General features: G+C 57.6%; 2 protein-coding genes across 3 annotated transcripts in view; one reads left to right on the forward strand and one right to left on the reverse strand.

Annotated features, from left to right (window-relative positions):
* Window positions 1–1804: 1804 nt before the first annotated feature.
* On the reverse strand, window positions 1805–15308 carry CRAT (carnitine O-acetyltransferase). 2 transcript variants are annotated; one of them, XM_006939545.5, is made up of 15 exons: window positions 15048–15308; window positions 13324–13462; window positions 12346–12609; window positions 9770–9888; window positions 8513–8566; window positions 7848–8013; window positions 7304–7478; window positions 6401–6579; window positions 5784–5884; window positions 5265–5384; window positions 4943–5065; window positions 4703–4838; window positions 4268–4330; window positions 3369–3506; window positions 1805–2703 (listed from the first exon to the last, which is right to left on the reverse strand). In XM_006939545.5, exons 2-15 carry the CDS (start codon window positions 13348–13350, stop codon window positions 2488–2490), a joined length of 1881 nt encoding a protein of 626 aa, XP_006939607.1. In that variant the 5' UTR covers window positions 13351–13462; window positions 15048–15308; the 3' UTR covers window positions 1805–2487. The 2 variants fall into 2 exon arrangements, with proteins under 2 accessions (XP_006939607.1, XP_003996010.1); XM_003995961.6 differs by lacking the exon at window positions 13324–13462.
* Window positions 15309–15440: 132 nt separating this feature from the next.
* Window positions 15441–27322, forward strand: part of PTPA (protein phosphatase 2 phosphatase activator) — a 31146-nt gene continuing 19264 nt past the window's right edge. Inside the window, exons 1-4 of the mRNA XM_003995962.6 lie at window positions 15441–15608; window positions 15855–16012; window positions 21556–21653; window positions 25195–25281. Coding sequence (XP_003996011.2) covers window positions 15580–15608; window positions 15855–16012; window positions 21556–21653; window positions 25195–25281 — 372 coding nt within the window. The 5' untranslated portion in view covers window positions 15441–15579. The remainder of the gene's footprint in view (window positions 15609–15854; window positions 16013–21555; window positions 21654–25194; window positions 25282–27322) is intronic.

Raw genomic sequence — 27322 nt, forward strand, 5'->3', positions numbered from 1 at the left:
GCCTTTCCTCATCTCCCCCCGCCCCCCACCAACCAGTTCCACCAGGGGACCTTCATGCGTTCCCCGTGACACTGCTCGGGGTTGTCTTTGCTAAACGTGTCTTCCCCAACCGGTACTTTTTGGCTCTAGAAAACGGAATGAGCCTCTGTAGCATGAGGCCTGTGACCACTCAAGTGCAAGGGGACACCCTCACTCCTGAAGGATCTAGCTTTTTGGGGAACAAGGTCTTGCCTTATATTCAGACTCATGCAGTTCTTAGCACTTGAGCCTCTGGAGTCCTGGGCATCTGTCCAGGCACTGTCCTTGGCTTGGATCCCTCTCCCTGCTCTCTCCTGCTGCCCCAGGCTGGGTTGGGTGTGGGCCCCCTGCCACCACCATGCGGGTTATCCGGTAATCGCTCAACTCCTGCTGCGGGACCTGCTCCTGAGAGTCCCAGGAGCCCCCAGAGGGAGGAGCACCACCTCCATTGTATAGACGAGGACACCCAGGCACAGGGAGGCCAAGGGTCAGCCTAAGCGCCCCAGCGGCAGAGCAAAGGCTGTGTGCTGTGCAATTCTCTCGAAGGTCTTCCTGCTCAAGGCCCCGAGAGGGCACTACCGTTCGCCTTCCCTTGGCATTACCCTGCCCTGCTGGCCCTGGGGTCCTGAGGAGTGGCCAGGCCCTGGGCCATACCCCCTCCCATTATCTGGGCCCCACCTCTGGCTCCCGTGGACTTTGGGTAAAGGGACAGGAGTCCCTCTCCTAGCCTCGGAGAGAAGAGGACACATAGTCCCCAGCCTCGTGGGGCTGTGAGGAGGCTCAGTCAGGCCTGACAGTCCCCAGTGCCTGGCATAGGTTAGTTCCACTTGATCAGTGCCTTGGTCCAGTTGGCACCTTCCTGTGCCCCCCAGGCTGGGGCCCTCTGTCTTCCTCCATCACCAGCTTATGGGCCCGGGTCTGGGCTGGTTTCCAGCCATGGCCTCCTTCTTTCTCCACCCACTGTCCTGGGTTGTCTCAGTGGGTGTGGTGTTGGGGCTGGGTGCTTGGCTACAGGGGCTCCTCTGGAAACCTCTGCTCTGCCATTTAGTGGTCTGGTGACCTTAACCTCTCTGAGCTTCAGTTTCCTTATCTGAAAAATGGAGAAGACCACAGGACCCACCGTCCTGTGACTGTCACAAGTCAGCCAGTTCACCTCATCCACAGGCTCAGGGGCCTTTCCCACCCTCACCCCCTTGGCATCTTGCTCTTAGGGTTTCGCCCCCGCCTTCCTTAGGGCCAGCATCCCTCGGAGAGAGAGACGTCTCTCCACAAACAGCCTATTTGATTTGGGCAGGACACCCTGGCCCTGCTAGGCATGGGAGGGCGGGGGCACATCTAAGGCTCTGATCGGCTAGCTGCATGACCTAGTCTGGTGGCCCCTGGCAGCACCTGGGGCTGGGCTGGGCTGAGCAAGGCTGCTCGGCCACACTGTTGTTGGTTCGTGGGGGTGGCGGCCTTGAGTGTGAGCTACGCACCAACACAGCAGAGGCTACGTGGCCCCACGGCCCCCGGGGAGAGTCGGTCTCACTCACGGCCCATGGGACAGGGAGGCCCAAGTCTGTGAAGATGCAGCCCTGGGTCTGGTGCCATTCCTGGCCAAGTGCCCCGAGGTTGGCGCTGGCCCGTGGCTCCCTGGCCTAAGTCCGAGGACCCTCCTCCTGGCTGCTCTGGGAGCCTTTGAACTCACCGGCTGCTTGGACCACGGTTCCCAGATGCAGGGGAAGCTGGGAGAAGGCAGAGCCAGGCGTGTGCCCCACACTGCCTGCCCCCTGGGTCGAAACACCTCTTCACCGACAAATTTCCCCTTTATTAATCACCTTGCACATTACTGTTACACAACCACGAACGTGGTTCAGGAATCAAACTGAATGGAAGCGAGTGAGTTGGGGCTCACGGGCCACATCGTCCAAAAGAGCACGGCAGGGGAAGATCGTACTTCCATGCAGGGCGGGCTGAGGCGAGGCCTTGGGCTTCCCTTACCAGCACACCTTGCACCCTGGCCTCAGCCTTGGAGAGGCCTGGAGCCCCTGGCTCTAGACAGTCCTGTCTCTAGATCCTTGGGAGCCTGGGGATTCGGATACAGACACCAGCCCGGCAGTGCAGAGGGCAGGGGGTTGGCTACAGCCGAGCTAGCAAGAAAAGGACTTTCTGGTCTAGTGACCTGGTGAGGGACAGGGACAGGCTCTTCTGGTTCCTCTCCCTGCAGGAGGGCTCCTGAGTGGCACACCGGGCGCCCGGGTCTTAGCCTCTGGACTCAGCCCGGGACTCGGGCCCCAGCAAATGCTGGCGATGACCCATGGAAGGCACTGGCTCAGGCCTGCAGGCCCCGCTGGGGGATGCCTTCCTGGCTTAGTCACATCTGCGGGGCCTGGGGGTGGGGGGCGGTCGGGGGCGGAGGAGCGGCACCCTGGTGTGCTGCCCACCCCCGGTGGCTTGGCTGTGACGCCGGCAGGCCTGAGCACAGGGGGCTCACAGCTTGGCCCGAGGGTGGTGCTGGAGCAGAGCGCGCATGTCCAGGAGAGCCTTCTCCAGGTAGTGCGCCAGACGGGCCGCGTTGGTCTCGGCACAGCTGTTATAGGCCGACACGGAGAAGTTGATGTGAGTCTCCATGGGGTTATAGCAAACGCCATAGCCATCCGGGACCACGGGCCCAAAGAACATGACGCAGTCGGTCTTGGCAGGGACCTGGGGACGGCACAGGACTAAGCACGGGACTTCTGTCCTACCCCACCCGCCTGCCTTTCCGCAGCTCTGCTTCCACTGCGCTCTGCCTGAGGTGCCCTTTCCCCCCTTCTCCAGCGGGCGGGTTACTTCGTCTGCTCCTTGGGGTGCACTTCTGGCGTCAACCCTCTCTGGAGTCTTCCTTGCCACTCCTGAGGGAGCCGCGCCCTCCTGGAGGCTCCCCCGACCCTCGGCACTTTGCAGGGGGCCATCGCTGCCTCCGTCCCCGTGCTTCCGGCCTACGCTGTCCCCTCCTCCCAAGGGACGGGGATGGTGGTCTGTCCCTGCTGTTTCCCAGTGCCCGGCATAGGATGGCCTGACTCAGATGTTCCTTCGTGTCTGACCGGTGAACGAACCACGTCGATTCTCCCGTGAGGGGGGCCCTGACCCCTTCTCAGCCTGCCTGAGTCACGGCGAGCCCCCCCCCCGGCCCTGCTCTTCACCAGAACTCAGCCGTTTCAGCACTGACCCGGGGTGGCCCGAATGGGTCACACCACCACCAAGTCTGGCCATGTTCTGGACCCAGGCTCTATTCAGTGCAGCCTTCATCCAGCTCTAGCGGGGGCTGTTCTGTCCCACCCCAGGGCACCTAGGGCAGTGGCAGGGGCCCGGAGGGCAGGAAAACCCACCTGGCTGGTGGAGAGGTTGAAATGCATAGCGATGGCGTAGGAGGTGTCCATGAAGATGTCGGGCATGCTCACCAGGTCCTCAATGGCCTGCAGCTTCAGGCCCAGCAGGTGCCGGTCAAAGGCCTCCCCGCGGATAGCCTGTGAGAGGGGACCGTCAGGGGCAGGGGCTGCAGGCCCAGAGGGTGCGCCCCTATCCCTCCTGAAAAGCCTATGGCGGCAACGTCCCTTCCACACAGCGGTCCCTCGGACTCATGAGACCAGAGGGTCCAGGCAGGAGAGCCCTCGCTTCACAGATGGAGAAACTGAGGCTCAGGGACCTGCCCAGGGAGGGGACAGGGCAGGATTTAAGGACACAGGCCTGCAGCTGGGTGGCCTGGCCCCATCCCGGCCACGGGGCCTTGGCAGGTCACTTACATCTTGGAGTCTCGGGGTCTTCATCTGTAACATGGGGATGGGTACTGAATGTCCCTCCCGGGGTGGCAGTGGGAGCAAAATGGACAGCTGCATGTAACATGGGCAGAGCCTGGCACACACAGGTGCTCAGAGCCAGATGGGAACCTAGACCTCCCGCCCTTGACTGCAGCCCAAGCTGTCAGAGGGCGGGGACCCCGCTGTTGGCCAGACCATGCAAGCCCTCAGCATCCGGGGCCCCGGGGCCATCGAGGGGAGAACACGATCCGAGCGCCAGAGGCTAACCTGGGACCAAAACAAAGTCACTGAGCTCAGTCTTGGTTTCCCCAACTTTAAAATGGGGATATTCAGCCTTACTCCAGGTGCCCCGGGTGCCCCCTGGTTTGGAGAGGAGTGGTTCATGCAAAGGGTGAGCGGCTGCAGGGATGGACAGCTGGGAAACGCCAAGGGTCAAGTCAAGCAAATGGGGACAGCAGGGGTTCGCTCACCTGGTCCGTGTAGGCTCGGTGGGCTTGCACGGCCTTCCGCAGTAGGTCCACCTTCTGGTGCTCCTAAGAGGGGTGAGGGAGTTGAAGTGTATGTTCCCTCCCCGTTCCTGCCACCTACCGCAGTGGCCCGCTCCACCCGGCACTAGATCCGAGGTCCTCGAGAGCAGTCCTCCCCTGTTGGCCCTCAACCAAGGCCTGACACGCAGGCAGACGCGCCCTGCTGATGAGCGAATGAACCAATAGCTCCCTTTTGCCCTTGGCTGCCAGGAAGCTCAGGGCCAAATTCACGACTCCACCTTTTGTTAGATTCCCAGTGCCCACCCCGGGGGCCGGGGAGGAGGGGGTGGGGGTTGGAATACAGTGTGTAGTGACAGAACGTACAGGAAGGGAGATGGCTCAAGGCCGGCTTGCCCGCCCTCGCCCCGGACCTCTCACCGACACGTTGGAGTCATCCATGGCCTTGACGAAGGTCAGCGAGTCCACGGAGGCCGAGCGGATGGTGTCGGTGCGGCCCAGGTGGAACATGCGCAGGGAGGCGCTTTCGTACGTGGCACACGCCTGCTTGTAGATCCTGGGTGCGGGAGGGGGCTGAGCACCCCCCCCACCGCAGGCTGCCCCCCCTCCACCCCCAGGTCTCCTCCCTCCTCCCCCGGCAGGCCCCGGGGCGCGGCGCACCTGTAGTAGGCCAGCTGTAGTGCCATCTGGATGAAGGCGTCCGGGCTCAGCTTCTCCGACTTGGGGAAGTCTTTCCCAAAATGGTGGAACACCATCACCATGATGTCCAGGTCCTGGATCATGCTGGGGGGTGGGAGAGAGGTGGGTGAGGAGCAGGCACCTGGCAGCCCCTGCCAACCCCAGGGGAGGCCCCGGGGAAGGCCCGAGAGCGGTCTCAGAACCAGCCAGGTGCCACGATCGACCGGGAACAGGAGCCTGCCGGGCTCGAGGAGCACAGTCCCCTAACCTGACTTAACCCAGCCGGTACGCCGCGCTTACTTACATGCTGAGATTCTGCTTGGCCTTTTCAATGTCGCTCTTGATCTCAGGGGTGATGTTGAACCGCAGCTTCTTGGGCATGGGCAGGGGCACCATGGGGGACCGCACAAGCTCGGGTTTCTTCCTGCGTGGGACACGGGGGCCTCAGGCTCGTTCATGCTGGGGCCTCGGGAGCCTGGGTCCACCCCTGGGACTGAGGTGGGGGGCACGGGTTCCTGAGGCCGGAGGGAGCCAGCCTGGGGAGACTGTGCGTTTGCTCTTTAGAAAACTGCCTTCGCTCCAGCTTCCAAGCGGCCACAGGCAGGAGGCCCGGAGAGGGGAAGGGACTCGTCCAAGGTCAAGTAGCTGGGAAGCGGCAGAGCCGGAACTCAAACCGGGTCTGACGACGCTAAACCCATGCCTTCTTCCGGCTTCCTTTGAAAACACAGATTCGCAGGCACAAGGGAGAATGGCATTTCTCCGTGACTGTCACCTGTCACCAGAAGCTCGGGAGCCGGGTGGAGGGTGGGACAGGCACACTCACGTGAACTCAATGACATGGTCCACGAGGGCAATGATGGGGGGTCCCTCCGCTGCTGCATGCTCGTAAACAAGCCCGCAGGAGCCATCTTCCGCCACGATGAACTGCGGAAGGGAGAGGGACCCGTCAGCCCCGGGTCCCTGGAGCCACTCTCTGCTGGTTGGGTCCCGTGGGAAGGGCCTCTCTGAAGCCATCTCAGGGGTTATGCTGACTTTATTATTGTTTTTAATAACAGCTAACACTCACCAGGGGCCTTGGGCCCATTTCAGGCCACGGCACGTCCCATACTCGTATACCGCGTCGAGTCCCTATAATGACTCCTCCCTGGGAGTCATTCCACAGGCGCAAAGAGGGAAAGTCACGGCCAAGACCGTGCCGCTCTGCCTGGCCCCACATCCCAGCTCTCTCGGTTGTGCTGACGAGGTGACAGCGGTTTCTGGGCCGGGCCCAGTAATGACAGGCTGACTGCCTGGTAATTACAGCCGCGTCCACCTGCTGGCCTCCCACCTGCTTTACTAGCTGGGAGGCCAGGGACGCCCGGGCGAGGGGCAGGAAGTCCTGCGTGGGCCAAGTTTGGGTGTGCGTCCTGGGTGGGAGTCGGGGCTCCGCCAAGTCCCCACCTGCAGCGTCTTGTCGAACCAACGATTGCCACTGTTCAGTTTGCCACCACCCCCGTGCAGCATCTGGCCGGCCACGTGACGGCGGTACACATCCTCCGAGACGCGGGGCATGGGTGCGTCCAGGCACATGGTGAAGATGCTCTTCTGGATGGAGCGGACCGACTCCCGGTTCACCTTGTCTGGGGTGGCGTGTGGGAGGGGCGCAAGACGGTGGGGGGTGCATGTCAGGCCCGGGGAAGCCTCGGAGGCTTCCAGAGCATGCACGGGCGCTGGGCGAGGGCTGCAGAGGCAGCTTTGCACTCAACAGGGCCTCGTGACAGGGTTGGTGGCAGAGCGGCGAACACAGCTGCCTTCCGACAGGGCCCTGTAGCCCCCTAGCGCTCCACGAGCCGGGGCCCGATACTGGACCCACGTTAGAAACGAGGCAACGGGGGCGCCTGCCTGCCTCAGTCAGAAGAGCATGTGACTCTTGGTCTAGGGGTTGTGATCCCAAGCCTCACGTTGGGTGTAGAGATTACTAAAAGATAAACTTTAAAAAAAAAAAAAAAAAAAAACCAGGAAACCGAAGGCCCAGGTCACACGGAGAGCCAGCGTGATAGTCAGGGATTCGACACAGGGGTTCGACTCCAGGGATGACGCCCCTGACCAACAAAGGATTTGGAAAGAATGTGGAGGCAGAGGTGGGGTCTGCAGCCAGAGGGCTTGACTCTTACCGTAACTTGCTACTTAATACAGGGAAACTAAACCCAGCCAAGCCTCAGTCCCCTCGTCTGTGAAATGGGCCGACAGCTCCCGCTCGAGTTGAGAGGATTCAGCGAGGAACGTGGCCGCTCAGGGCCTGGTGTGGGCAGAGGCCAAGACGTGGGCCTCTCCTACTTCTTCCACCCCCCCACCCACGGGCACCTTTGATGAGGGTGCTGTAGGCCTTGGCCCAGGAGTTGCGGTGGTTGGAGGTGAGGATGCCCACGGGCTCTTTGTTGGTTTGCAGCGAGGAGTTCCAGATCTTCTCCAGCTGCACGAAGATCTGATCTGACGTCAGGGGTGTCCCATCGCTGTGGTACACGTCCAGCTCAAAAAACTATCCGGGCACGGCAAGTGGGGAGAAGGGAGGTGGGTGAGGGCCTCAGACAGGCAGCAGTCACCTCCCACCCCAGCCTCCTCCTGGCCCCGGCAGCCCAGAAGTCACAGCCAGTGCCGGTCGGGGCCCTGCCGAGGGATGAGTCGGGCTACAGGGGCGAGAAGGGGGGAGGTCCCTTGCCTTGCTCTCCCCAGGCTGGGCAGGCCCAGGGCCCCTCCTGGGTGCCCTCTGGCTGGGGCCTAGCCAGGCACCCAGTAGAGATTCCCCGGGGCAGGCCTGATCCTAGGGACACAGGGGCATGCGTGTTGGGGAAGCTGGCTTTTGGCCCCGTGCCCTCCTCCCCTGGGGAAGTGGGGGGAGCCCACCCACTTGGTAGTTGTGCACCACGGTGATGTGCATGGGCGGCTTCTTGGTCTTGCTGAAGCTGATGACCGAGTCCTGCTTGGGGCCCGGCACGCGGCAGGAGGACAGGATCTGATAGTACTGGTTCATGCACAGCGGCTTACCCCCCAGGTACTCCACGGGCAGGGTCTCGCTGCGGGGGCAGAGGGACAGTGAGGGGGCCACCAGGCAACCGAGCAGGGCGGAGGACAAGACCACCAGGGAGCTGCTGCTGGCCACTGCCGGGAGCCGGGCCAGGCTGAGAAGGGGCTTAGGCGAGTGGCGTCCCTACCCCGACTCCGTGTGAGCGGGAGGTGCGTCGGGGCTGCTCAGGGGGCCTGTATCCCACCCTGGGCGGGCCCTGCTTGAGTCGCCTCGGAAACTCGCTCCCCTCGGCGCTTCAGTTAAGCCACAGAAGAGAGGAGGCGGTGAGTCAGCCTCCGGGGTCCTCTTTGGCTGGGACAGCGTCACCAGGAGGCAGTCCCAGCAGCTGGGGCAGAGGACCTAAGTGTCCCAATCCCCATACTGTCTCTCCAACCCCAACAGAGGCGATCTGGACCTGTCCAACACCCGGCTGCGACACTGGAGACGCTGGACGCGCTGGGCCCAGGCTGGAGTGGCTGCGGGGATGGGGGGCGGGGGAGGGTGCCCACCTGTCAATCATGGTTTTGAAATCCAACACGCCCTCGATGAATTTGGCAGCAAACCTGGGGGCACCAATGAGAAATCAGAACCTGTTGGGACACCCCAAGGGAGGTCCCAGGCCAGGGACACCAGTGGGGTGAGGGGAAGGCCTAGCCAAGGGAGGAGGCAGATTGCTTCACTCTGAACCCACTGCTGGCAGAGAGCCTGAAGGAGTTCAAGTGTAGGACCTGGGTTTGAGTCCTGGCTTGCCCTTCTGAGCCAGCTTTCTCTCATCTCTAGAGGGAGGGTCCCAAGAGGGCCCAGGGAGATGCTTTTGGCCAGGGACACCTACATGCTGGAAGGATGGAGGTGTAATGAATGGGAGCGCGATTATGGCTGGTTTATTCATTGGTACTGGCTGATTTCACCCACAAAGGGCCTGAGGCCCTGAACCACAGCCTGGAGCCTGGAAGGAGGTCACCCCTTCTCTGAAGCGTCAGTTAGAGAGGGACCCGGGACCTTGGGGGATGGGGAGTATAAACGGGAGGGCAGCGGCTCAAGGTGTCCTCTCTGATAGGTACCTTCCTGTTTGGGGGCCGCTGTGTCTTCCGGGCCATCTCCCTCAACCGGGCCTTCCTGCTTGGATCATCCGGACCACACCAGTCAGGCCTGACACGTGGTCTGCCCCTGGCTCCCAACATGGGGACCACTGGCTAGAGCCTGAGCCTGAATTCTTGGATGCCCCGGCCCCTTTAAGAGAAGCAGGTGGTGGCCCTGGGTGTCTGGTCCTTGGGCAGGAGATCCCTATCACTGGTATTTTTATCCCTGGTAGTATTGGAACAGAGGCCAGGGCAAGTGACACGGCCGAATGTGGAAAAGGGGATGGTGTACAAAGGTCACTCCTGGGACCAGCTGGAGAGAGAGGAGGGGCTGAAGTGTCAGAATGAGGTGAGGGGTAGCCTCAGGTTCACAGAGAGGGAGGGGATACGGTCCACGATGTGATTAACAGTTATGAAACTTTAGAGCCAGGAAGACCCCGCTTCAGCCAATCCTGAAAGGTGACCTCGGGCAAGTCCTTTCATTGCTCTGAGCCTTAGTTTCCCGATGTGTGACATAGGGATGATGCTCCCTACTTCGTAAGGCTGTGTGGGGCGGCGGGGGGTGGGGAGGTGGTGGCCGATGAAAGATAATGAACAGGACTGGGGCCCCTGCAATCTCCCGGGGGATTGGACATCAGGGCCTTGGACATGCCCAGAGCCCTGTCCCCGCCGTAGCCACTCACTCACCGGAGCTGTCCCTGCAGGTCCACAAAGTCCTGCTTGGGCAGTGCTACACCAGGGCTGGAGTAGATGACCAGGGGCTGGCGGTACTGGAGGTAGGCTGTTTTGAGCCACCACTCGGACAGCTGGAGAAAGGACCACAGCCTGTGAGGAGCGGGTGGGGACGTGGCTGGGTCCCCTCTGCCCCCTCTATACTGCACGGATTCTCAAAGTGAATGCTCAGAGCCTCTGAGCCTCCCGCCCCCTTAAAAACCAACCTGTGGCACCTCATCATTTCCTCTTAGCCTGAGGCAATCAACATTAGCAAGACAAATTAGACAACACTGCGGAGCACAGGAGCCAATGATTCTAGAAAGAAAGGCCTGAAGGACTGCCAGGAAATGGGGGAGGGGCGAGGGGAAGAGGCAGAAATGTGAATCACTTTCCTTCATCTTACACACTTTTGGGCAATGATTTTACTATTTTTAGAAAGAAAAATATATGAACGACAGAAAAGGAAAAATATATATAAAGTCAAAGTCTGATGAATGTATTTTTGACTGTTCCAGGTAGACAGTCTCTGGGGAGGCAGGAGCCCAGGGTTCAGTGCAGTTCTTGGGACCCTGGTCCTCCCTGGCCACGGTTTTGTTGGTGTCAGACTAGGGAGCAGACACTCCCTTGGATCTCAAGGTCAGGGCCATCTAGGGAAAGCTCCCTGCCAGGATAAATCACTGCCCTAGTGACAAGATGGGGGTGCCACATCCTGTGTCTCCATCTGGTGGTCTGTCCTCTGCCCCAGGGGTTATTTCCATCGGGTGAGCAGTCTCTCTGGGGACCAGCCATGGCCAGGCTGTTAAAGACCCCTGTCTCGGGGCTGTGCAGACTCCCAAGTAACTATCACCCTTGAGCCTTACGTGCTGACTGTAGTATCCCCCTCACTCTGCCCCCGCAAGCGCCTCTCTGGCAGGTCTCTCGATCCCAGGGACCCCAGACCCCCACTGTGTTTCCTATCCCATCCCAAACAGCCGTGGGACGTGCCTCTTCACCACACAGGCTCCCCTTGGGGCACAGCTAGCCTGTGGCGCTAGGCCACCAGCCTTGGGGTCTTGGCAAGGCAAGAGGGACGATGACAGGCCCAGGGTGCACAGTGGGCCAGCAAGCAACTGCTGTCTGCTGACTTGTGGCCCGAGGACAAGGCTCCCGGTCAGCCAGACCCTCTCCTGTGTAGCTCGGGGCCTCCCAGGGAGCTGCTGTGGGTTTTCAATCTACCTCTCTGGGCCTCAGCTTCCTCACCTGTGGATCAGGGAGGGGCAGACAAGAATTCCCTCCCCTTGGTGACAGCCGGGCTGCCCTTCAGCCAGGGGCCCCCACTCCATCAGGGATCTCAGGGCCTCTGACCAGAGTTTGGGAAGTACAGGGAAACCCTGCAGATGTGGGCATTCCCCCTGTTGAGAATCTGCTGGGCCTTGTGAGCGGAGAAGGAGGTAGCCCCACCCTTTCAGCTAGAAGTTTCTGTTGGAAAAAGAAATTCCTGGCTAAAAATGGAGGGAGACTGCCAGACCACAGACTCCTTAAGTGCCTGCCGAGGCTCAGTACATGACGCCCACCCGTTGAGGACTCCCCGCTCCCATGTACCCCACTCAGAAGAGCATCTCCCACTTTACAGGGCCAGAAGCTGGCTGTGGTTCTCTCCCAGAGAACCTGCTCCCCGCTCGGCCATCCCCTTCTTGGTCAGTCTCCCCCATCCTCCCCCAACTGCCCCTCCCCCAACGCCCCTGCCGATGCTTTAAGTCAGGACTGCTCTCTATCAGCAGGTGCCATTAGTGCTGCCTCTAGAACGCATCCTGACCCTGACCGCGGGAGATGCCCGCGCCAGCCTCCTCGCATGCCTCCCGCCCCCATTCCTGCTTCCCTCCCAGCAGTCAGGGTGGTCCTTTCCAACTACGTTCAGGTGTAAGAAGCCCACAGGAGAGTGCATGGGGCGTCAGTGTGGACCTGTGTGACAGGCGATTCGATCTGTCACTGAACAACACAAATGCCCTGCTTTAGGCCATCCTGTGGCCGGCCCCCCTCCCACTGAACTCCAGCCCACCTTCCTGGCTCTGATGCCCCCCGCCTCAGCCCCAAGCCGCTGCACTAAATTCCAGCCTCTGTCCCTGGACACGCTAGGCCGTTGCCACCTTTCCCTGTGTTGCTCCCTGTCTCAGATCCGACACCGCCTCCTCCCGGCCCTCCCGGCCCACTCGGCCTCAAACCACTGCCATATTCCCCTCTCCTCTTCACTGCCGGAAAGAACCTCGTCCCCTCACTTGTGTCCTGTTTCCTCACCTCGATCCCCACCCTACGTTAATGTCAGCCCCAAGGGACCACGGACTGTGTTCCTGCTCGCTCAGGGCCCTGCCTAGTGCCAGGCACAGAGCAAGCACTGAAGAAACTGCAGGGCGCACACGAATGCCCCCGAGTCGCAGGTATTGGAAAATTCGGTGTGAGGCCAGCGACAAACGGGCCGCAGCGAGGGTGCTCTCATAAGCCTCCGAGAGGGCCCTGTGCCCCCCGCCCCCCTTCCTCCCCGGGCCCCTGTGGGAACGAGGAAGTCCACTCACCCAGTTCTCCATCTTCCTGGCCCTGCGCTCCAGCCCTTTCTGCAGACGCTCCCCGACGCCCCCCGCGGTCTGAAACTCTTCCACCAGCTGCTTGGTCTGGGTCCACTCCTCCTCGCTCACGATGGGCTGCAGCGCCTTGAGGTAACGGTCCAGGGACTGCTGGAGCGCAGGCACGGGCAGCCGGGGCAGCGAATCCTGGTGTGCCTTGAAGCGGCCGGAAACCTTCACCAAGGAGGAGGGCTTGAGCAGGCCCAGGGGCTTTACCTGCAGGCAGCAGAACATCTTGCTCATGGTCTCGCTGGCTCTGGAAGGCCCTGTCAATCCCAAAAGCTGCAGTACTGGGCACTTATGTGCCACTCCGTGGGGTCAGGGCTGGCCTCTTGGATGGTGCCCGCCTGGCTTCCCAGCCCTCAAACTATACAGTGAGTGTCTCCGCCTCTCTGGGGCCTGGAGACGCAGGGAGGGCTAGGGGACGGGGGGTGTGGCCACTGGTCCAAGTCGGGATGGATGGCACCTGCTGGGGGCGGCAGAGCTGAGGGCGGCCTCTCACCTGTCTGGAGGCCTCTCACCTGTCTGGAGGCACAAGACTCCGCCTTTCTCCCCCTGGGACCAGGAGCCAGCCAGCCAGCCAGCCAGCAGTGAGGCAACTGCTCCCGCCCCCGGGGGTCCCCGCCTCCTTCTCTCCCACCCACGCCACGTTGAGAAACGAGAGGGAAAAAGAGAAAGTCAGAAAGAGCCAGAGGAGGACAGCCCCGTGGGGTGAGGGCGAAGGCTTGGTTTTTACCTGTCTGGGGGTGGGGAGAGAGGGACATTGGGGCAGCTGTGTGCCAAGCGAGAGCTGAATGGCCTGGCGGGGTGCGGGGGTGTGGTGAGAGGTGGCGGAGAAAGTCTGGGAGGCTCTGGAGGCAGGCAGAAAGAGAGGAGATCCGAGGAGCTGGAAGCAGTGGGTAGGCAAGTGGCAGAGGATCCGTTCCATACCTTCTCTTTCTGCTGCCCGTCCTCCATGGCAGGACTGAGGTTCTGAGCCCTGTCTGTCTGCCTTGGGCTGGACCTCTAAGCCTAACTGTGCTACCAAGTGGGTGAGCAGAACCTAGCAAGAGACAGCCACTTGCCCGGGCTGGAAAGAAAAGACAAGAGCCGAGATTCAGGGGGGTGGTAGGGATGGCAATGGCAATGGCTATGGTGGCCACGGCAACACCTCGGGCTGTGGCTGTGGCTGTGGCTGTGGCAGGCACCCTCTCTAGCTTCCAGGAGTGGAGGATTAGGGAGCAGGTGAGGGGGCTGGTAGTAGGCACCGGCACAGGAGGAAACCTGGAACACGTTCTCCTTTCTTCTTTGGGTGGGCCCGGTGCCAGGGAGGCAGGCCAGGAGGGATTAAAAAAATCCACCTGTTGGAATCTGTATATGTCTGTTTAATGAGCAAAAACCTGGCTGGAGGCAGAAACCGTCCGGCCACCGAGGTTACGCCACAACCCTGAAATTAGACCTGAAAATTGGGGTTGGCGCAAGGGAGCGGACACCGAAAAGGGGCCATAAGTGGACAGTGGCTGCTAAAACCCCATCCCGTTTTCCTCTAGGACTCTTGGAGCCCTTCTGGGCCTCCCTTCCACCAAAGCCTGGTTCTCTTGAGCTGCGGCTCATTCGGCTGGCGGCTAAGAGTGAAGGACTTTGGGCGCTAAAAAAAAAATACACCGAAGGAGAATGCTAGTTTTGGGATTCTGCTAGATTTGAGTCACCGGAGCCAGGGGATTCTGGCCAAGTCGCTCCTTGCCTCAGTTTCCCCAGCAGTAAAGCGATCAGGCCACCGAGAAGGTCCTAGAAGCTGTCTGTAGGAGGGGGGCACTATTTAGGTGTTGGTGACAAGGGTGAAGTGGAGCCTTCGGGTCCTGGGAGAACTGGAAGAGCCTCTGGGCCAGCAGATGGGTACCCTCAGCCCTCTGGGCCAAGTAGTATCTGAACATCCTTCTTGGCACGGACAGAAGGAGATACAAGCAGGGATATGCTTGGAGTGGACAGCGAAGGAACTCAAATCATAGGAGCAGCACTGCCGGGTCCAGGCTGCCCTGCGGAGAGCACTGTGGCGTAGACACAGAAAATTGGGGGAGGGACTGGTGGAGAAGAAGGGCAGGGGGCTGCCGCCTGAAGCCTCCGGCCAGTTCAGAGGACTTTGAGAGCAGCCCAGCTTGAGGCCTCCACATGAATTTCTCCGGCCACACACAATTCCCCAGGGGCCGTTTGATGAGCCCCAGGAGACCTGAGCAACTGGGTGAGGTTGGAGAAGTGGCTCTGGACCGGGCATAGATGGCTCAGGCTGAGCGAGTGACAGGTGTGTGAGTCAGAGAATAACCGTCTTCGAGACACTCCTGGCCTCCCAGCAAGTTGGTTCTGGGTCTAAGGGTGGAGGCGTAGCCTGAACCCTGGGTCCGCACTATCTTTTCCGGGTGGCAGGAATTTAGCACCACGCGATGTGGGTTCGATCCGGTCTCTGACCTTGAGCCTCAGTCTCCTTTTCCAAGCGGGGTTAGGCCCCCTGCCGATCCCACCCCAGCAGCTGTTGGCTAGGCAGGACAGTGGGTGGCCTCCTGCCCCCGTCGCCTCGACGGGCTTGTCACTCCATTCCGGCGCAGCCGCGTGTCTGGCTCCACTCCCGACCCACCCGCCACGTCCAGGGCCCGCCAGGCCGGTTTTCCGGCCAAACTCACCACGGTCCTGGCCGCGAAAGCCAACATCTCTGCGGCCCTCCCACGGACACAGAGTCCACTAGGTTCCTCGCGCTGGGCAAAGTCCGCGCCGCCGCCGCCGCCGCCGGTGGATCCTTGCTAGAGCCTCTGGACCAAGGTCGTCGAGTCACCGCGGCCAGCGGGTAGAGATGGCCCGGCGCCCACCCACCGGGCCTGGCGGGCCGCGGGCTGGTGGCCCCGAGGAGGAGCACTCTTGGGGCGGGCCCGGGCCGCTAGGCGCGAGCGCGGGGCGGGGCCATGGCGCGGGGCGGGGCTGGACAGGGGGCGGGGCCGAGGGCGCAGTTAGCGGTCCCGAGACCCCGCGAGGCGGTGGAACCCAGGAAGAGGGGCGAACCGCAGGCCTCAGCGCCCCTCTCCGTCTCCCACCTCCAAAAGTTGTCTCAGCTGTTGGACGCAGTAGTGTGCAGCCCTCTCAGTCCGCTTGGTGTCCTTGAGCGCTACTCTTAGAGCGAAAGGAAAACACAACCATGTCAACAAGGGACTGTCCGCCAATATGCTTCGGGATAGGGTCAAAGATGACAGGTGGGGAGCGCCCCGCACAAGCATGGCTGCCGCGCTCCCGTCACCGGGCGGACAGTGGGCTGGTAGGGAGGCGAGCGGGCCGCTGCCGCGCATGCTCCCAGTTGCCCCGCACCAACATGGCCGCCGCCTCCCCGTGAGCGCCGTAGCCGCGAGCCGGCCGTTGCTGGGCATGCTCCCTGAGTGCCCCGCACCAGCATGGCGGTCGTCTTCACCGGGGTGACTTTAATTCTCGGTTTTCGGTTATAGCCGGCCGGTGCTCAGTTCTCTTCAGAAAGCTCTGAGCGCCTGGTGGAGCCGGGGAAAGGAAGGGAGTGCAGGCGTGAAAGGGAAGAGGGGACTGCAGGTATCCGGGCCGGCTCCTGGCGGGAGGAAGATGGCTGAGGGCGAGCGGCAACCGCCGCCAGGTAGGACCGGCCGGGCCCGGCCTGGGTGTGGGGGGTGCGGGGGCGGCGCCCGGCGCGGGGTCGGGAAAAGGGTGTGGTGTGGGGGGCTCGGCGGGAGAAGGGGTCGGGAGGTGGGGGAACTCGAGCGGCAGAAGCGGCTGGGCCCCGAGGAGGAGCCGGTGGAGGCGCCCCAAGAGGGAAAAATGTTGGGACCTGCGGGGTGGCCAAGAACCCGGGACTGCGAAGGGGTGGTGGGTGGGGCGCGACACCGGGACCTGGGGGGCCCCGGCTGGCCAGAGGGCCGGGAGGGCAGCGCCGTGGCCAGAAGGGGAGGCCTTTTCCGTATCTGGGCTGCGCGTGAAGTCAGCTCTTGAGCTGGTGGGGAACTGCCTGGGATGGGGGCGAAAGTGATTCTGGTGGCCGCCTTCTTTATTAGCCCCTGCCCAGCGGGCGACGGGTGGTGCTCAGTGGGCCTGCGCCCGCCCGCCCCGGCTTTCCAGACTCCTCCGCACCCTTCCCACCCCTCATCCTCCTACCCCTCTCTCCCTCTTGGAAATCGGGCTGTGGAGTTTTCTTCCATTGGCTGACAATTTATTGAGAGACCTGCCCTTGGTTGTGTAAACCGCTGATTAAAAAAAGCTGGTTGTGCAAGATGAGCCTGGCCTCGCCATCTGTAACTTTTACTTGCGCTGTGTCCCCGCTTCAGTTCATCTCAAATAACGGATGCAAGTAGTAGGGAAGGAAGGGATCTTCCAGAGACCTGGTTTCCTGGAGAAGGGGAAGTCTGTCGGCGGTTACCTGCCGCCCTCTCTCGAGCTAAGAAGGAGTGACCATAGAGAATTTAAAATTCTGATAGGGCGAATAGGTTGGCCAACAGCTAATGTGTTTTAAAGCACTTCATATTCCTTCTGTCTTGCACGTGGGGCTCTCTGGGAAGGTCTCACTCAGGAAGGAGAAATTCTTCCTCCCCTCTGCCCCCAACAGATTAACAAAGAGCTGGCTGTGGTCTGTTAGGGCATTTGAAACCATTTGCTTCATTCAGTAGAAAACTTCCGTGCCTGTGCCTTTAGAAGTTCTGGTAATGACTGTGAGAGCTATAAGCCAACCGGAATTCTAGGGAGATGAGTGCATCTCCAAAGTTGGGTGGCTGGAGAGACCACCCGGGCACTGAAAGAGATAAAGGGAAGGTATCTATCTGGCTGGAAAGAGCCAGGTCCCTGGAGGTGGTTCTCTTTGAAGTTTGAAACAGGACATTTTGGAACAAGTGGAAAGAACTACTTGCCTTAGACAGTGTAGTGGTGAAAACCTTGGATTTTTAAGAGTTGTACAGAGCTGGCGCTGCCTGGCAAATCACATTCTCTCTCTTTTTTTGAGAAACTGGGGCTGTTATATCTTCTGCACCGAGTTGCGGTGTGTGTTCCATTGATGATGTGGGCAAAACATGGCACGTGGTGGGTAGTCCGGAAATGTTGATTGCTGTTGGCCTTTTAAAAGGTGGTACAGGAGCGCCTGGGGGGCTCAGTCGGTTGAGCATCAGACATCGGCTCAGGTCACGGTCTTGTGGTTTGTGGGTTCGAGCCGACATCTGGCTTTGCCCTGACAGCATGGCTTTGCCCTGACAGCATGGAGCCCAGAGCCTGCTTCAGATAGATACTCTTTCTTCTTCTCTCTCTGCCCCTCCCCCGTGCGAGGGCATGGTATCTCTCTCTCTCTCTCTCTCTCTCTCTCTCTCTCTCTCTCTCTCTCTCTCAAAAATGAATAAACAGGGGCGCCTGGGTGGCTCAGTTGGTTGGGTGGCCGACTTTGGCTCAGGTCATGATCTCCTGGTCTGTGAGCTCAAGCCCCGTGTCGGGCTCTGTCCTGACTGCTCAGAGCCTGGAGCCTGCTCCCGATTCTGTGTCTCCCTCTCTCTCTGCCCCTTCCCTGCTTGCTCTCTGTCTCTCTGTCTCAAAAATAATAAACAATAAAAAAATTTAAAAAATGAATAAACATTAAAATAAATAAATAAATAAACAAATAAATAAATAAAAGGTGGTACAGATTGAACATGTAGGCTGGTTCTCTAATGATAGATGATAATACATTATCCTCTTTTGGAGGGTTTTGGGAACATCTCTAAAACTCTAGACAGTTCCACCTTATACAGTGAGCTTGTAGGGTATCCACATGTCCCATGGCACCTTTGTCAGAGATTAGATCTGAAGCTGGAGAGACTGTTAACATAGTTCTCAGTCTGAAGGCCTGTTTCTTTGATTTGGGATCGTGTGTTCCGGTAACAACACGTGTGTATATGTCTTTAGTCCTTGTTGCAATGCTTCCTGCATGGTGGCCATTCCCCTGGTACCTGCCTGGCCTTGCCTGGAGAGTTTCCCACCTGTGAAATAACTTCAGAAGGGCTGTCCCCTTGAAAGGAGCAGTTCTCTCTCAAACTTACAAAAGGGCTCTCTGTTCCTAAAGATCATTTGCAAGTTGATTATTTGGAGTGTGGAACACATTTTCTCATAAAAACAACGAGGTTAGGTTACCAGCTTGACCTATAAAGCTTATCATTTAGCATCTTAAAGTAGTAATTTACCAACAGTACAGGTCTCAGTTGGGCTTGCAGACCAGGTGGGAGGAGGAAGAGAGTATCTGATCTGTTTTTTGGGTTCTGATTTGAAGTTTGAATTAGGTAGAGGTTGGTCTTGTTCTCATCTCAGATTCTCTATCCTCCTCCTTAGGTCTCCAGGTATCCTAGTGCTTTCCCTTTCCTCAGGGCCTCTCCAGGCATGCTCCATTCTCCCAAATATCACATGTTCCAGAACCTTCTTAGAGCCCTGTCCCCTTTATACATGCAGCCAGTGTCAACTTGGTTTTAGGACACATTTATCATATGTTGTGAGTGACTCTTTCTGGAGAGTTTGTGTTTTTTATTTTATTTATTTATTTAAAACATTTTTTTTAATGGTAATTTGAGAGGGAGAGAGAGAGAGACAGACAGACAGCCAGCACAAGTGGGGGAGGGGCAGAGAGAGGGAGACACAGAATCTGAAGCAGGTTCCAGGCTCTGAGCTGTCAGCACAGAGCTCGATGCGGGGTGTTTGGAACTCATGAAATCATGACCTGAGCCAAAGTCGGATGCTCAACCGACTGAGCCACCCAAGTGCCCCAAGAGAGTTTGTGTTTTCAAAAGAAGGCATTCACTAATACCACAGATCTTCAACAGTACATTCAGGCATGGCCCCTCTATCCAGGTCCCTTGGCTCCAGGTGTATTTTGGAATTCAGAGTTTCTCCGATTTCAGAAAGCAATGCCCCATAATCAAACAAAAATACTTTTGCAGCAAACTGTAAATTCCCTAAGAGAGATCTCTGCAAAGTCTGCCAATGTCCTCATGTTGGTTTAGGCTTAAGTTTTGTACCAGATGAATTTGTGCCGAACTTTTTTAAAACTTTGGGTATTTGGAGCTTTTTGGATTTTGGAATTATAGAGATTTAGGGCTTATTTTTCACAGCATCACAAAGTGAAGGGGATCCTGCAGTGTGGGGAAGAGACTTGTGGCTAGAGAGGCCAGTCATCCAAGCAGTCAGCTTTGGTGCTGAGTTTGCCTCTAGGTCAGTGCATGGAACTGCCCTGTGTTTTCCTTTCCTCAACTCCTGCCAGTATAGAAACTCTGTTTAAAAATTTTTTTTTTCAACGTTTATTTATTTTTGGGACAGAGAGACAGAGCATGAACGGGGGAGGGGCAGAGAGAGAGGGAGACACAGAATCAGAAACAGGCTCCAGGCTCTGAGCCATCAGCCCAGAGCCCGACGCGGGGCTTGAACTCCAGGACCGCGAGATCGTGACCTGGCTGAAGTCGGACGCTTAACCGACTGCGCCACCCAGGCGCCCCTAGAAACTCTGTTTAAAATAGTTTTTTTTTTTTTTCTGTCTGATTCCAAAGTACTGTGTGCTAGTTTTTTAAAAAAAAAGTTTTAATGTTTATTTATTGTTGAGAGACAGAGCATGAGCAGGGGAGGGGAAGTGAGAGGGAGAGACAAAGAATCCAAAGCAGGCTCCAGGCTCTGAGCTGTCAGCACAGAGCCCGACGCGGGGTCCGAACCCACAAACTGTGAGATCATGACCTGAGCTGAAGTCGGACGCTCAACCGACTGAGCCACCCAGGCACCCCTCCATGCAGTAAACACCTTTATATACCTCCTTGTGCATTTCTGTGAGCACTTGAAAGGTCGATGCCTACAAGTAGAACTTGGCTCAGGGGCGCCTGGGTGGCTCAGTCTTGATTTCTATTCAGGTCATGAGCTCATGGTTTGTGGGTTTGAGCCCCGCATCAGGTTCTCACTGGCAGTGCAGAGCCTGCTTGGAATTCTCTCTCTCTCCCTCTCTCTCTCTCTCTCTCTCTCTGCCCCTCCCCCACCCCTCTCTCTCTCAAAGTAAATAAATGAACTTTTAAAAAAAATTAAAAAAGAAAAAAGAACTGTTGATTCAATGGGTATATGTGGTTTTTTTTTTAATTTATTTAAGTTTTTTTTTTTAAGTTTTTTTTCCAACGTTTTTTATTTATTTTTGGGACAGAGAGAAACAGAGCATGAATGGGGGAGGGGCAGAGAGAGAGGGAGACACAGCATTGGAAACAGGCTCCAGGCTCCGAGCCATCAGCCCAGAGCCTGACGCGGGGCTCGAACTCACGGACCGCGAGATCGTGACCTGGCTGAAGTCGGACGCTTAACCGACTATGCCACCCAGGCGCCCCCCCCTTTTTTTTTTTTTTTTTAATGTTTACTCTGAGAGAAAGAGCATGAGTGGGAGAGGGGTAGAGAGGGAGGGAGACACAGAAACCAAAGCAGGATCCAGGCTCCAAGCTGTTAGCACAGAGCCCGACTTGGGGCTCGAACCTGCAAACCCTGAGATCATGACCTGAGCCAAAGTTGGAGCCACTCAGGTGCCCCGATGTGGTTTCTACTTCAGAAGCCCGTGCTGAGTTGCTTCCTCAGCAGATTCTACCAAGACTCCCACCAGCAGTGCAGGAAAGTTCCTGTTTCCCCTTCACAGTCGCTGCTGGATGTTTTCAATATGCCAACCTGATTTGGACCATCTCATCCAATTTGGCCATCTCATCCAATTTACATTTCTTTGCTTATTCAGAGGTTGGCAGCGTTTTTTCAAATGTCTATCAGCCATTTGTATTTTCTTCTCGTCTTTGAGTTGCCTGTTTATGTCTAAAAGGTCGACTTGGTTTTATTTTTCTAACCGTTCTCTGGTTAGGGAGCTGGAGGTGAGGGGTGGGGCATGGTGGAGCCACTGAACTTACCACTTGTAGAGGGGACGGCCAGTACCGTGGGGGCTCCTTGCCGAGTAAGGAAAGGCTTAACAAGCCATTACTCTGTCCTGGGAGTATATGTCTGGTTTACCGAAGGGACTGGATATTGGAACCTTGGTTTAAAAGTGTGTGTGGGGGGCAGGTGGGGGGGGGGGGAGAGAGGGAGAGGGAGACAGAAAGGGAGGGAGAGAGGGAGAGGGAGAAAGTTGGGTTGGGGCTAAGATTCTATTTATCTGTTTGCTTTTTCACTTTCTCTGTCAAGATTCTTCAGAGGATGCCCCTCCAGCCACTCAGAACTTCATCATTCCAAAAAAGGAGATCCACACGGTTCCAGACATGGGCAAATGGAAGCGTTCTCAGGTACCAGTGACATCTGCACTGTAGGGTCAGAGCTGGGATGACACACTTGGGCTTTTTCAAAGACGGTGAGCTCCTGACCTTTCTTGCTCTTGGAACCGGAGCTGTTAGAAGCTAGGGAGAGAGATGACAGGGGAGCCGGCTGTCCCTCTCTCTCAGGGGGAGCACTCAGAGAACGCTTTAATGGGAAGGTCTCTGGGGTCTGGGGCCAGGGTAACGCCGGAGAACTCTGCTCCTGGTTCTCATAAACCATCATCCCTTGAGTGTTGTATTCGCCGAACACGAGTGTCCTAGATGATGACACGGGTCACTTTGATTCTTGGTTGTATGTTACAGCCAGTCAGGGAGCCAGCGTATCAAAGAGAGCTGAGGTTACCGTGTGGAAGCTTAGGCCCGGGAGGCGGCTGAGCCTAAAAATACCAAGGAACTGGGACCTAGAACAAGGAGGAGTACAGACCAGCCCTCTGTGCTGCTCAGTCCAATGGTGGGCAGAAAATAACAGCTTCTGCCTCCCAGGCTTCTGGCACAGGCTGTGGAAAGATTGGGATTAAGAACAGAAAGTCAGTTTCAGATCCACAGGGAAAGCCTTGGTCCCAGCTCCAGCCAGGTGCCTACACCTGGTCTGCGCAGCGGGGGTGGGGAGGGTCACTTCTACAGAAGGACAGATTCCCCGTGGGGAGTCTGCTGGGCTTATGCTGAGCCTGCACCCCCACCCGGCGTTGCCGTGCTTGGTCCTTCTTGGAGCTGTGCAAGCCTTCTGGCTTCTCTTTCACAAGCTTGCCTTCTAAATATTTGGAGATGGTTAACATGTCTTTTCTGTGTGTTCCCCCACCAAGTCTTTGCCGGGATCAACACCTTAGTCCCTTCGTCTGCTCAAAGGGCACAGTTTGAGTCCTTCTGTCATCTCGATTGTTCTACCTCGGGATTTCTAAACCTCTGCACTATTGACATCTTGGGGCAGATAATTCTTTGTTGTAGCAGGCTGTCCTGTGCCTTGCAGCGTGTTTAGTAACTTCCTTGGCCTCTCCCCCTGCTAGATGCCAGGAGCACCCCTGCCCCTGGTTATTACAACCCAGAATGTCTGCAGACATTGTCAGAAGTTGCCTGGGAGCCCCATCGCCTGGGTTGAAAACCATGAGTCTACCCCCAAATGTGACTTTAGTTCCTTGCCTTCCCCCTGGATGTTTTCCAAGGAGGATTGGGTATTCATGGCGGGCCAAGTATTATTATTATTTTTTTTTTTAGCTCATTTAATCTTCACAAGAACTCTGGGAAGTGGGCTCAGTGGTCATCTCCCATTTTGAAGGTGAGAAAACTGAGGCCAGGAGATAAAGAAATTTAGGAAGGTGGCAGAGTTGGTAAGTGGTTGGGATGAGGTTCAGGATTCACTCCCGGGTCCTCTGCCTCCAGAGACCCAGGGGTTGGGAGCCGCTATGCTTTAGGCCACAGATCAGCAAATTACTGCCTGCTCATCTAATCTGGACCTTGGCCTGTTTTTGTAAATAAAGTTTGAAATACAGTGAGTCTCATTTGTTTAAGTATTTTCCATGGCTGCTTTCCCAATACAGTGGCAGAGTTGGGCAGAATCGAGAATTTGTGAGCCAGACTTTGGGGCCCGCAGAGCCTAAGATCGTTACTCTTTGGTCCTTTGTAGGTAAAGTCGTTGACCCCATTGTAGGCACCAACATTTTTCGAGAAGTGTTGGTTACTTTTTCTTCTGGAGTGTATGTTGAACGATACTGGATAGAAGCCTTTCGCTTGTCGGTCAAGTGTACGGGCCTCTTGTGGGTGGATGAATGGCTCTGTGCCGTGGCCCACACAGTTTCACTAGGCAGCAGAGTGCAGCAGCCAAGAGCATGAGCTTGGGGCCAGGGAGGTCAGAGGTTGAAGCCCAGGGCTGCCATTCCTTTTCTTGTACTTAGGCAACTTGCATACCCTGGCCAAGCCTGTTTCCTCTACCATAAAATGGGCTTGTTTGGAGGCCATAATGACACAAAGGCCAAAAAGTACCTGGCTCAGCGCTAGGCATCCGTGAGCCTCGCTGAGGGGCAGGCAGCGTTGTTACTCTTACAGTGACGAGGATGGTGGTGTTGGTGGAGACCTTGCATGTCATGTTTATAAGAATGACCGGAGCTTTGGTCAAGAGACCCAGACCCATGCGGGAGCAGGGGCCACGGAGGGCCACACTGCCCCTTGCTGCTTCCTGTCTCTGTGTCCCGGTGTAGTTTGTAGGAATGACCGTGAACGCTAGCTGCCGGTGGGCCGAGGGCTCAGACCTGCTCTGCGACCCCTCATTTCCACTTGTTGCCGTTCCACGGGCAGTAGGAAAGGCCTGGTGCAGGAATGCTCCCTTCTAGACACTGAGTGGTCAGTTCTCGGGGCTTGCTGTGGCTGCTGCTGGCATCCTTAAGGCTTGGAGAAGGAGGAAGGAAGGAGATGGGAGGCGAAAGAGAAGAAGAGGAAACAGGACCAAACCGAAGTCACCTGCTCTCAGAATTCCCTCTTCAGGGGCCTGCACCTCAGTGCTTTCTTCTTTTCTTTTCTTTTCTTTTCTTTTCTTTTCTTTTCTTTTCTTTTCTTTTCTTTTCTTTTCTTTTCTTTTCTTTTCTTTTTTCTCTTCTCTTCTCTTCTCTTCTCTTCTCTTCTCTTCTCTTCTCTTCTCTTCTCTTTTCTTCTCTTTTTAATGTTTGTTTATTTTTGAGAGAGAGCGCAAGCAGGGGAGGGGCAGAGAGAGAGGGAGACGCAGAATCCGAGACAGGCTCCAGGCCCCGAGCTGTCAGCACAGAGCTTGACGCGGGGCTTGAACCCACGAACCATGAGATCATGACCCGAGCCGAAGTCGGCCGCTCAGCCGACTGAGCCACCCAGGCGCCCCTCGGTGCTTTCTTAACCCCTGTGCTGGCAGCAACGGGGAAGAGAGCACCCAGTTGGAAGCTGGGGATGGGTGTGCCGGGAGACCTGGCCGTGGGCAGAAAACAGTTTCTTCTCCTGGGAGCAGGGGGTCTGCACTGCAGGCTGACAGCCTGGTCTGTCTGGTGGGGGAAACTTCTGGAAGACCACCGGGTCTTGCCGGTATTCCTGCGCTCCTGGTGATAGGGTATAATCGTTGAGCACTTGGCCACACAGCCTTGGAGTCGGCCTTGCTGGGTCCTGGCTCCACGTCTAATGAGATCTCGGTCTTAGGAGACCTTGGGCGGGTCTCCTCTCCTGAAGCCTTGGTTTCCTCATCTATGAAATGGGGAGAGTGACCGGGTCCGCCCTGTGGAGTCGTGTGAAGGAACTGCTGCCAGTAGTGGTGAGCGCACAGTAAAGTCTGGCCCGGGGTCCAGGTGTCGCTGCGGTCACTGGCTTGCCAGCCGTGTAGGATGGAGGGTAGTGGTGGCGAGTTTGGCATTAGCCTTCAACCTCTGCTGCTGGCCGGCTGGGTGCCGGGGCCAGCTCGGGGTGCTTTGGTAGCCGGGTGGGGCTGGGGCTGGCCCGGGTTGTTGGGGGCCGTTGGTCTGACACCCCTCTCCCCGTCCCCACTCCCTGCTTTGTTTGGTAGGCATACGCTGACTACATCGGGTTCATCCTGACCCTCAACGAAGGTGTGAAGGGGAAGAAGCTGACCTTCGAGTACAAAGTCTCTGAGGTAGGCACAAGCAGGGAGCCTCTCCCAAAACAGCCCATAGAGTTGTGTGCTCGCTGCCCACAGCGGGCCAGGGCAGAAAATGAGATCGTCCAAGCACACGTGCGGGTTGGCGTTTTGGTGTCTGTATGGCCAATCTTTTCTGTTCTGTTTTGTTCAATCTGTGAATTGACGTATGTTTATAAAAATGGGATCAAGCTAAACATGCCGCTTGATAGCCTGCATTTTTGCTAACTGGTGTTTTTACGTAACTTTTTAAATTTAAAAAAGATCGCGAATGAAGGAAGCGAGCTCACTTCTGTTAGCGAAAGGGCCACTAACAGAAGCGTATTAACAGCGAGCTGACCCCCGCCTACGTTCCGTCTCCTGCCCAACTTCCCGGGGCAGCCCTGGGCACGGTTCGGGGAATGTCACCCAGACCTGCCCTCTGAGCTCCCCCTGTCCCTCTGCCACCATGGAAATGGCTGCCTCATCGAGCCGGCCCTCGTCTGCTTAAACAGCCCCTAACTGTGGACTTCTAGGTTGTGTCCCTAAATGTCTCTGCTCTGAATGTCTCTGCTCTGAACATCTCTGCGTATAGATCTGTGGGCGCTCTTCCCTGAGGAACCCTTCCGGAAGTGGGGATGTTGAGTGGAGGGTGCACACGGCAGGGTGGGTGCTCTCTGGCTGCTGTTTCGGAGACAGGGTGTTCGTGAAGAGAGGCCGAGAGCTGCGGGGAGGGGCGGGGCCTGCAGGCTGTTGGCTCTTGCCGGATGCCGTCTCCCACGGCCGGGCCCCAGGCCTCCAGTGGCCTCTTCAGTTCCTATCCCAGTTGGCCCATAGTCACCTTGAGACTCTTATCTCAGACACCAGGGTGCAAGTGGCCTCTCAGTGTCCCACCCTGTTGGGCCAGGCCTGGCTCTGTCACGACCGGGTCTCTCCACCTGTCCCGAGGCTGGCATTGCCCCGCTGGCCCTCACACCCTGCCCCGTGAGAGCTGCCCCTTCCTGGGCCGTAACTGGCTGCTGGGTGGCTGAGGTCTCGTTCTGTGACTGGAGGGGAGCCAGGCCTGTGCTGGGAATAGACAGCCTTCTCCTGGGAGCTGGCCCACTAGTGATTTCGTGGGTTGGGAGAGAGTGGGCTCGTCCTTGAGCCTGTGGTGAGGGAAGCTGGGCTGGGCTCAGTGGGCGGGAAGTATGGTGGAGGAAGTCTAATTACAGGGGGATGTTCTAATTACCCTGGCAGGTCCTGAGCTGCCAAATCCCCCTCAGGTCCCATAATTGCCCCTGACACTTTGATGGTAGACTCCATGCCAGCCAGGTGTTGTCCTGGCTCAGGAGCTGTTCTTGTGGCGGGATCACAGCGTGCTTTAAGTGCTCGGGCTCTGGAGGCAAGCCGACTGGGTTTTGATAACCTCTCCCTTCCGAGCTGAGTGGCTTTGTCCCTCTCACGCTCTCACTCTTCATCTGTAGGCGCAGGAGCCAGCAGACCTAGTCGTGGCCCCTGGGGGAGATTCACTGAGCTCTTCCTCGTAGGGTTGTTGGTATAGTGCTCGGTGCGTATTGCACACAGGGGGTGACATTGTCATCGTGAGGTCTTATCACTAGCTGTTTCTCAGGTCTGAGTTCTAGGAGTGATGTTATTGCTTCATTTGGAGGCTCTTCCTGAGCTGGGTGGGGTTCATCTCAGTGCCGGGGTCGTGGGCTGCCTCTCATGTGCTGGGCAGAGGTGACTAGTTTGGCCTCCAGGGGCCTCCCGGCTCCTGTCCTCAGCTGTTAGGCATTGGAAGGAGCGGCTCACGGCATGTGGTCTCAGCCCACAGAGGGGGGCCGAGGGCCACGGGCTGCTCGGGGCTCCTACTTCCTCCCATTCCTGCTTCCTGCTGCCGCTGCCGGGATGGCAGCTGGGGAGAGGGCAGCACGGCCTTGGGTGTCGGGGCCTCCAGACCAGCAGCAGCAGAGGGAACAAGCAAGGGCGGTGTAGTGAGGCTGTCTAGACCAGCATTTGGAAGGCTTTCGTTAAGTTTGAGATTCTATCTGTCCTAATCTTTGGGGGTTCAGGTGTT

The sequence above is a fragment of the Felis catus genome, chromosome D4, assembly GCF_018350175.1.
Source record: "Felis catus isolate Fca126 chromosome D4, F.catus_Fca126_mat1.0, whole genome shotgun sequence".
Classification (NCBI taxonomy): domain Eukaryota; kingdom Metazoa; phylum Chordata; class Mammalia; order Carnivora; family Felidae; genus Felis; species Felis catus.